The following is a 10,734-nucleotide window of genomic DNA, read 5'->3' as shown; positions in this document are numbered from 1 at the left end:
GCCCAGTGAAGAGGTAATAGACATTTTGGTATGTAGCTCAGTTCTTGTCTTCTCAATTATTTGTCTTGTTCACCTTTGACAATTTTCAGTCACCAGTGCCACCGAATGGTGTTAAGAATTAACGATATCAGTATGAAAAGGAACTGGAAAATTCTTGATAAAGAGATTAGTAGAGTCAATAGTCCCAAAGCATGAATGTCATTATTTATAAAAATATCCTTACCAGGGCGCTATGTTTCACATTAACAATATTAATAGTTTCTGAGGATTCAGAAGGCTGCCTGACAGGACTGGACTCATTTTGGGAACATGGACCAGGCACCAGCCAGGTGGTTACGAAGTGCTAAAGTCTAATGTCTTCTTACGTTTTCAGATTTTCCCCTTCTAGGAGATGCGCAGAGCACCATGGGAAGGAACGCACTCTCTCAGGCTGAGGCACATGGCTCATCTACCTGTGCAAGCAATCAGCATTCTTCTTAGCCCAGTAACGAAGGTTAGCCCGAGAGTGAGGCCTGAAGTCCGGCCCTGCTGTTATCATGAGACCACAAGTCCCAAGGGACTGGACAGTGACAACCATGACAGACACCTATAGGGTGCCTGGTGAAGTGTTTATTAGGCAAATGAATTTCTTAAATGAACAATCGACCTGTGCAGCCTGATCGAGCCGGTTTAAATGGTTATGAAGAAACCAAATCAAACCACCACCAACTGTTCATTGTGTCCAAACTCACCATGTTCAGTTCTTGAAGCTGTTTTAATAGACTCAAAATCTCAAGTGGTATGGGAAAAAGGAGTCACAAGCACTCACTTTCAGATGAAAACCAGGAAAGTGCACGCACACACACACACCAATTTCTTGCCCAAGGATACCAAAATATTATTAGATAACCAAAATAGTCATTTACAATTTTAACTAACAATGATGTGGTCTCAGGTCTCTCCTCCACATATTCTATGAGCAGAAGAACCTCAGAAATAAATCTACCCTAGCAGCGTATTATAAGTCAGTAGAGGTTCTCTTGGGCACACACATTTCTTGTTTTTTTGTGTTTTTTTTTTTTGGTTTTTTTTTTCGGAGCTGGGGACCGAACCCAGGGCCTTGCGCTTGCTAGGCAAGCGCTCTACCACTGAGCTAAATCCCCAACCCCCACACACATTTCTTATACGTTCTTTTGCTCAGTCTTGACCACATATGGAAGAACCCAGGAGATACCTAATGAAAAAGAAAATAAAACTTCTCTGGCTTTTTAATCTTCATAAATATGGAAGGACAGTAGGAATGATCACAGCATGGCTTTTAGTAATTATATTTTTAAGTTATTTCATTACTAAGTTCTCTAAGTACATGGCGGTACAAACACTAGCACTAGCCTGTCCATCCTATCCCGTGTGTACATTAGTCTGTAGGTACAGAACGCTGTGGACACGAGCAGTGATCACTACTTGGCTTCCACTATGCGTTTCAGGTCTTGGAATTAAAGCCCAATTGCTATAGCTCATGCATCACTGTGGCTAAGGAACAGGAGGGAGCCGTGCTGCCTATGCTATGTAGACCTTTCCAGAGCTCCGAGTACGTCTAGGACGACACGGGAAAGTAACTCAGAACTTATTGCACTTACCCTCTTATTTTTTATTCTAATAAATTATTAATAATAAAAGAGCAAGACATTATGACTAATACTTTTTACAACTATCTTAAAAATAAAACATTAAATGCATTTTCACACTGAAGCTAAGAATACTTTTCAGATAACAGATAATATTCACAAAAAGACATTATACTGACATCTAGTATTTAGTAAATTACATTTATAATCAATGTTGATTTGAGGAAATGTTAAAACACATTAAAAGGGCGCTGACGTCATGATTGTAATCTTTAGAGCCCGCACAGTTCTATTACAGTACAGGCTTCCGAGGCGTCTCCAGCTCGCTGTGTACTTGAGGCCGGTCTGTAATGAGCCTGCACCTCCGGAGTGCTGGGATTATGGGCATGTGCTACCATGCCCAGCCAGAGCCCAGACAACTCTTTAGAGTTCCCAAAGATCCCACAGCTCAAGTTCCTTAAGAGGGAAAAAAACCAAAAATCCAAAAACCAACCCAAAAATCACCAATAGAAGCTTACTGAATATGAATAGAGTCCCAGAGAATGGGGTGTTTTAGGTTCTGGGAAGTGAGATGTTACCAACTGAGAAAATCTGCAATGACAGAAGTGTCGATACAATTGGCAATATTTAAATGTACATCTTAAACACTGTAAACATCCATCAAAATACACAATTCAGCTCCAAAGTCCAGTTGGCTGAAGACAACTGTGGTAAATAACATACAGAAACAGCACGTGAGGAAACTGAGCGTCTCCTCACGTGATGAGCACACATAAGCCTCGGCCCAGCCCTCTGCACTTCCGTACACAGTGTCAGTAGAACTAAGGCATGTCATAAAGCATCTCGGTTTCAAGTCCTCATTTATCTGTTCATTTCACTGACTGACTGGATTCATTTCACACTTTAAAACATAACAAATTCACAGGAGAAACTTAAGTCTACATATTGTTTAAAATCATAGTTTACATAACTTAAGATTTTAAAATTTCAACTAGTAACTCAAATGTGAAAAATATACCTACGTCAGGTAAGGAGATCTGACACAGTGCCTGGCCAGAGCTAATTCCCTACAGCCAGCTCTCCTGCCAGCTGTCGGTAAACTCAGAACTGACTGAAGTGCCCTTCTACCACAGCCCAAGTAGCCCAAGGCTACTCTGTGACTGGAGCTAACTACAATGGGGTTTTAAGATGTTTCCAGGCTGACTTTGAACCCAGGAGCTCAAGAGATCCTCTTTAGCCTTCAAAGTAGCTAGGACTACAGGGGTGATCACTGTGCCCAGATCAAAACTGAAAAGCTTTATAATTCCTCTAGGTTTCTTTTCATTTTGCAGAAATAATGAGCAGTTGGATGAACACCTCCCTCTTCTCAGGAATACTTTTCAAAGGTTGATGTCACTAAGGTAGAGACTGTGGTAAGGTTTTTAACCCTTGTAACTAATGTGTAGCACTTTGGGGCGATAAGCAGATTCAATTCTGAGTCAGTGACAAGGCATCTGACTGCACCGCAGAGAAATGACCTTTGCTGAACTCAGTGAGCTCAGGCACACACACCTCACACCCATTCATAAAAGGGCACCTCTCCACAGGGAAGAAAACCAATTTTTGATTAGTTGACAGAAAGCAGGGACGGTTTCAGGACACTGGGCAGTGGCACCTACTGCTCTGTGGCTTGTTTGTCTACTAGGCAAGAACTTTGTGTTAGGCCTTCTTCGTCCTCTGCTCCAGTTCATGCTGGTGTTTAATAAGGCGTTCTATTTCTGTTCCAAGTGTTTGCAGGTTTTCCTTTAATAAGTGGGGGAAAGAGAAAACAGAAGTACTAAGTAAATACCTTTTGAACTACTTGTGCCTACTAAACTGTGAAACTGAGTGATTATTCTTGGTACTGACATAATCTAGACACAGATGTGTGAGTGAAATAGGCCTGTCCATTTCAAAGTTATAATTCTTTTCTGAAACAGGCTCTCTCTATGTAGTCCTGGAACTTACTATGTACACAGACAAGGCTGGCTTCAAACGCACAGAACAGGAGTTCTGCCTAAGTGGGGATTAAATGTGTGAGGCACCACAGCTGGCCCCAAGTTGTAATCTTTTTATCGCAGCTATAGTAAGTTTTAGTGCATGATGATTACTTTGGCTTAAAACTATTTTTAAATCTATTACTAGTTATCAAATCCATGCATCGCAAAGACAGAAAACTTGGGTTAGACAACAGCTGAAAAAAAAAAAAAGCCACAAAATATACTTAAATGTTGCAATATTATAGAGCTGTAATGAAGTATAATCATTCTGCAAAAGCCATCCACTGTGAAGCAAACTGTTCCTTCACCTCAGTGTCTGTCTGTCCAGTAACTAAGCTGACTTTATCTCTGGGTGCCATGGCACTCAGTGTTAGAGAACAGCCTGACACTAGGTGAGACTTAGGAAGAGGCGCCATCCTGCCCTGGTTACTGAGTGAGTGGTAAATGAATAAGAAACACAAATACCTTCAAAGTAATATTTTTTAGCAATGTATCTTCCAAAACAGCCTGTAATTTTCGGTTGATTTCCAAAGAGAGCTCCAGTGTTAGCCCACTATCAGCGGGATGGGATGTGTACAAGGACGCCATGATGCCACCGCGTCTACTCAAATGCACTTTGTTAAAATCAGATGCTTCTGAAGAAAGTGTGCCTGATTCTTCTCGTAAAACGTAACTCTGAATTATTCTGCAAAACAAAATGATACTCTGTGTGCTTGCAGAATAAAAACACTGGGGTGTGTAGGAAGCAATGAACCTCAAGCATAAAGATGATCAGCATAAATATACCCTGGTTAGGCCAGTAACTAAGTCAGTATAGCCTTTTCCGTATGATTGTCTCTTAGTCTGTCCCTTCTTTGTTGAATAATAGTATTTGAAGAAGTTAAACACAGCCTTTTCTGTTTCTTTCCATAAATGTATGTAAATATTTTAGTTATTACTTTTATTGGTTTGATTTCTGTTAATATTTTCTACTAAACTACTACTGAACTCTATTTTGCCCTTTCTTTTAAAATCTACAAGCAGAATTTTCTATAGGTCTAAAAGTATTTCAAAATAACTGTTTAAGAGGGTTAGCAGAAGACTTAAAATACTAAGACAACTTTTTCTTAAGTAAGCGTGGCATCTGGGAGAGGAACAAGGCCCTGGGGAATTTGTGGGTCAGTCCAGCTGTGGTGTTTGCAGCTGAGCTGGGCCTGCCTCTCACAGGGAAGGGCTGCTCTTGGAAGATTCAGTAACTAATTTGAAAATCCAGAGAATATACTCTGCTGCTTAGGGGCTTAAGGAACTGAGGAGTTAATCCCAAGACATTAGAGTGTCTTCTACCAAGATGAACTTATTACCCCTTTAATCAGTAGGGGAAAAACTCTCAAAACTCCATATATATTTTAAAGTCATTCACTTTTAAAAGTTAAGTACAATTTTTAAATCCAAAGTTAGTATGTTAAGAAGCAAAGCCACTGCCCTCTACTCTCTCTCACTCACTCACTCTCTCCTGATGTTCTACCTTAAAGGAGAGCCTTGGTTTCTTCCATCTCTGAGTCTCCAAAGCTAGAATACAACAGGGGGTCCACAAACATGGAGGCCTGGACGCTGTAAGAATTATTAAGCAGGCACAGCACTGCCGTCCCAGTTACACAAGAAGCTGATGCAGAAGGACCACTGGAGCCGAGCCCAGGGACGCAAAGCCAGCCTGGACATCATGACGGACCCCATGGAAAAGATGGGCTCTTCATCAACCTCCGAAGCCATGCAAATGGCAGTCCTCTGACACAGCTCATGCTACCACAGCAATACATACTTGGTTTTTTTTCTTATTTCTTCAACCAGCTGTTTGATGTGGTCCTCCATGAACTCTATCTTCTCATTCTTCCGGGCATGCGCTTTCTGCAGCCTCACTATCCTGTCAATCAGCATGGCCTTGTCCACTTCTGGGAAGTTGTCCACAGCCACCGAGGAGCTGGTGTTCTCTGGAGATCGGTCTTCAGCACTGCTTCGAGCATTAAGTGACCCTAACAAGAGAAGACCAAGCTCAGCGCATGTGGCCTAGGTCTCCCTCACCCCATCTCATGCATTCTAGTAATACTGCCCAATATGGGTGAGAACACAGAAGGGGCTGCGCGTGGCCACCATTCTTGTCTAAAGACAGCAGTAGTAAGGAGTGTCTGTTACATTACACAGGAACAAGATAATGAGGTGACAAGAGAGAAACATCTTAAAAAATAAAAAAGGAATAGCAAGCCTACAGTAATTTTAGAAGTAAAGGATAACATTGAGGGGAAGGAGGAGAGGACACTCAAAAGGGAGAGTGAAGGGAGGGGAGAGAGAGAGGAGAGTGAGAAGAGGGGAGGGGAGCGGAGGGAGGGCATGGGCGCCTGCTCAAACCCTACTGCACTTAGTAGTCGCCATCCAACAGTGTGAGTGTGGACAGTATCTTACCCTCAGTGCCTAGGCTTCCCTCACAGGAGTGTTATCCTCACTCAGATGCAAGTCAACAAAGCATGTGTGTCTTGTCCCCCAACCCCCACACCTCCACAACCAGACGTTGTAAATGTTAGTTTTCTCCCAGTACCTGTGAGAGCAACATCTGAACCTCCTCACCCTACAGATTAGGCCTTCTCAACTGCATGCTGTACTTGAAAAACTTAATATCCCAGCCCAAACTGAACACTCCAAATAAAATGGTTTTAGCAGGGACCTAAGACACAGGGTGAGTTTCTGTTAACATGTTGCATTACTACAGTAAATGCCACGGCTGCTTTGTCCCTAACACGATTTCCAGATTAGCACAGTGCAGCTACTCAAACAGAAAGTGAAAGATGAGAGAGGCAGAGACAGACGGACAGAGAAAGAATGAACACAGATACATAACTGTCCCCTCCATGTGTGTGAGATCCCAGCACACAGATTCAGCCAGCCCCAGACTGCACATGCTTTTTTAAAAAACAGTGCCTATGCTAAACATGTACAGATTCTAATGCCCTAAACAAGGGGTTTAAAGAGTTTAACACGGTATTAGGCACTGTGAGTGACCTAGAGACGATGAAGTCTGCAGGGGGACTGCAGAGCACACAGACACTACAGCACCTTACAGAGGACTCTGGTACGCACTGAGTGCTCTGGAACCAATCAGATCCCACAGGAGAGCTGTGGATGTGCACCTGAAGCTACATGAGGATGGCATCTCATCCAGATGTTAAAATAGGGAAGGGAGTCTACATGCGGAACTCCATGGGTCAGACACAAATCTACACTTCTGAGGTGAAAAGAGGATAAAGGTAAAAAACGGTGGGAGTCTCACACAGTTCACGTGAAACCAGGAGCTTTGGCAAAAAGCAGAATGTAAATATTTAATAAGGTACATTTTCCACAAAAGAATTCTGTGCATCTTCTGTTTTTAAACCTCAAAACGAATGGAAGCATATAAATACTTCCTAAAATACAAAGTCACTGCCGACCGAGCTCTTTACCTGATGAGCTGGAGCGACTTCCCATGCTGCTCACATCTTTGTCGTAGTTTCCATTCTCAGTCTGGTCTAACTTTCTCCGAGCTGTCAAAAAAAAAGTCAACTACTCGTGACAGTTTTAACAATGTTTACCCATGCCATCTGATATTAATTGCTAAGTCACCTGGGCAAAACTGGCACGGACCACAAGACAACGGTCCTTGCTATACACTTTAGAACAGGAGACATGCCATTCACATGAAATGACATTTGGGAATGTAGAGACGATGTAAGAATCAAAGACGACCGACAGCTGCACTGCCCGCTTACTGTCACGGACTTCAGCTCTTGAAGCTGCAGACATGGAGATCCCTCTGTTTCAGAAATCTCTCCTAGACTTGCCTTCAGTTAGGTGTAAAAACAGGGCTGGAGAGATGGAGCACTGACTGCTCTTCCAGAAGACCCAGGAAATCCCAGCAGCCACATGGTGGCTCACAACCATCTGTAAGTCCGGTTCCAGAGGATCTGATGCCCTCCTCTGGAGTCTGAACAGTAGACATGCAAGTGCTGCACAGACACCTGCATTCATAAAACTCCATCTTTATCTAACTACAGTCACGTTAAGTAACCCCCGGTCTCACCTTATACACTTCTTCCTATTTTAAACACAGAGCAGGGCACACAGATACAAGGCTGATGTGTGTCTTTTTCACCCTAGCATATGGCAGACACTTAAAAGCCATTCTGAATTTGTGGTTTTGGTTGTTTTGTTTTCTTCTTTTTCAAGACAGGGTCTCGGCTTTCCAGGAACTCACAATATAGACCAGGCTGAGCTTGAAGCCAGAGATCCTCCCGTTTCTACCTCCCAGGTAAAGGGATGAAGGGATGCACCACCACACCTGACAGCTTGGGGTTTTGTTGTTTTTAAAGAAAGGGTCAGATGTGATCGGCTGGGTTTGAACCCACTATGTAGCTGAGGATGACTGTGATCCTCCTGCTGTGATTACAGGCATTCACTGAGAAATGGGACTTGGGATTCCAGGAGTAACAGCTGTGGTGGCTAGGCTGTTTGGTGGTTCACAGTACTGCTGAGATCTTTCTCAAGATGCAGTGATCAGCGAGCGTTTGGAAATCAATCACTTCAGAGATCATTAGAAGTGCTTTTTAGATTGCAATTTAAAGGCAGATCTTTCTCATGTTCTCTAAAACATATAAAATAATTTATATTTTAAATATAAAACTCCATGAATTGTAGGAAAAAAAGAAAAAAGCACTTATACAACTTTTGCAGGTAGCAGAATACAAAGTAAAAGGCTTAAGAGCCTCCGACTGGCCGCTCACTCTGTGGCTTTCTGGGTAAGCAGGCTTTAGCACGGAACGCAGACTCACAGGACTGCAAGCCGAGCAATCTTAGTAAGTGAGTCTGTGGATACTGAACGTACGGCTGGGCACAGAGGCCCACTGCTGTACTCCTAAGGCAGAACACCCGGTGTGTGAAGTGAGCAAGCTCTGCCTCAAGGAGAACAAGCAACCCTACAGCCTGGGTGTGGGAGCGTAGAGACAGACTGCGAATCTCAGCACCAGCGCCCAGACACAGACATGCGCTGGGAACCAACAAGCAGGACACCAGTACCTTGCTGCAGCTGTTTGCTGAGGTCCTTGACATTAGAGGCGTGCTTGCGCCTCTGTGTTACTAACTCATCTTTCAGCTCTTCCACCTGGGTGCTCAAGGCTCTGGCTTCCGTCTGCACAGCGGAAAGCTCGGCTTGCAGACTCTGCACTTCTTCTTTTCGAAGTTCCTCCTCTTTGAGCAACCTGCTCTCCTGAATTGTAAGAGTGATAAAGTAAAAAAAAAAAAGTGATTTCTTTTTAAATGTTAGTTCTTGCTCAGTTTAACAGCTTTAGAGTATAGTAAGGGAGAAGAGTCTTCTGTGAGTGCCCTTACTTAGTAGGCTGTGCTGGTGAGCTCCTGCCCACCATCTTCACCCAGCGGCAAGCAGGATGTTCTGTGTGGGATACGGCTGCAATGGGAGTCTATGAATTTTTGGAATTTTAGGGGGGTGGGGACAAGGTCTCACCGTATTCCTGGCTGGCCTGGGAACTATGCAAACCATCCTTGAACTATCAGAGACCCACTTGCCTATGCATTCAGTGCTGAGACTTGCACTCCATCCCCACGTGCCCCACTTCTCAAATTATTTTATGGACAACGAGAGGGTACTTTTATTATTCAGGAATATTAAACCATTTTAAACTATTGAAAGGAAAGGAAAGGGGAGGAAAGGAAAGAAAAAAGACCAACCTTAAAAGGTAATTCCAGTCAGGAATGACAGAAATCATGGTTCCTTATTTTTCCAAAGTGAAATATTGTTTATCCGTTTAGAAAAATTCTATTATATAAATTATATCCATTAAACAGAAAACAAATCTAAAAGAATCATCACTTATACTTTGATAATACTAGAGAAATTCAATCTTGCTCTGTTGGTCTAGGAAGTAAATGTGAGGACTGGAGTTAAGAACGCTGGCTGCTCTTCCAGGGGACAAGGTTACCATGCCCTCTACTGGCCTCTGCACTCGTCAGATGTGGTGCACAGACACACATGTAAGCAAAATGCCCATAAAAGGAGGAGGAGGAGGAGGAGGAGGAGGAGGAGGAGGAGGAGGGAGGAGGAGGAGGAGGAGGAGGAGGAGGAGGAGGAAGAGGAAAGGAAGGAAGGAAGGAAGGAAGGAAGAAATAAGGAGAAGGAAGGAGACAAAGGGACGGGAAGCAGAGAAGGGGGGAGGGAAGAAAGAAGAGGGGAGGAGGTGGAAGAGGAGGGGAAGAAGGAGGGGAGGAGGAAAAGAGGAAGAAGGAAATGTGTATTTATACTCACCAGGTTACCATTGGTCTGCTTCATGTGTTCGCACTGGCTCTGCAGCTGACTCTCGCTGCAGGAGAGGCTGTCCACCTGTGCCTGCAGCGAGCTGGCCTCAGACTGCAGCTGTGCATTCTTACTAGTGAGCTTTTCTGTGAAAAGCAGGAGCTCAGACTCCCTTTTCCTGCTGCCTTCAATGTCCTTTTGTAGGTCGTTAATCAAAGAATTAAGGCTTTCCATTTCTTCCTTCAAATGTTCAATTTCTTGTTTACCACTAAAAAACAAAGTTTATACTTAAGAAAACTTAAGTAAGCTACTAAAGAGCATTACATTAATAGTGTGGGAATTTTCATTTCAGAATGCTTTCCAGAAGACCATGTAATCATTCACCCATTCAAACATCACGTCATCATGTCGGCTTCATGTTATAGGAAGAGCTGTGACAGTGAGTGAGAAAGGCTAACACAGCAGCAGGGCCCAGCTCTCTCAGAGACAGTGAGTGAGCAGGCAGGAGGCCAGAGTTCAGGAAGTGACTGCCGTCCCACACAAGGGCAGGTAGCAAACAGGTCAGCCTCTAAGCTATGCTTGCAGCCCATTGTTGGCATTCTTTTTCGCCTCAGTTGTATTTTGTCCCTGCACTGTGCAAACCGACACAACTCAACGGATCAGTGTGCCTGTGTTCTAAAAGGCCTTCCATTCACAAGGTCTGGAGAGGTGGCTCAGGGGTTAAGAGCACTGCCTGCTCGCTCAGAGCACCCAGGTTTGGTTTCTAGCACCCATGTGGTGGCTCACAACTGTCTGTAACTAG

General features: G+C 43.6%; 1 protein-coding gene across 1 annotated transcript in view; it reads right to left on the bottom strand.

Moving 5' to 3' along the window:
• Positions 1-1,291: 1,291 nt before the first annotated feature.
• Ccdc186 (coiled-coil domain containing 186) overlaps positions 1,292-10,734 on the bottom strand; it is a 30,410-nt gene continuing 20,967 nt past the window's right edge. The window contains exons 11-16 of the mRNA XM_032892259.1: positions 9,945-10,200; positions 8,702-8,891; positions 7,093-7,173; positions 5,424-5,634; positions 4,091-4,310; positions 1,292-3,389 (exon numbers count right to left, since the gene is read on the bottom strand). Coding sequence (XP_032748150.1) covers positions 3,306-3,389; positions 4,091-4,310; positions 5,424-5,634; positions 7,093-7,173; positions 8,702-8,891; positions 9,945-10,200 — 1,042 coding nt within the window. The 3' untranslated portion in view covers positions 1,292-3,305. The remainder of the gene's footprint in view (positions 3,390-4,090; positions 4,311-5,423; positions 5,635-7,092; positions 7,174-8,701; positions 8,892-9,944; positions 10,201-10,734) is intronic.

The sequence above is a fragment of the Rattus rattus genome, chromosome 2 (assembly GCF_011064425.1).
Source record: "Rattus rattus isolate New Zealand chromosome 2, Rrattus_CSIRO_v1, whole genome shotgun sequence".
NCBI lineage: Eukaryota > Metazoa > Chordata > Mammalia > Rodentia > Muridae > Rattus > Rattus rattus.
Note: the sequence above shows the minus strand (reverse complement) of the source record. Positions and strands in the feature narration are given on the sequence as shown.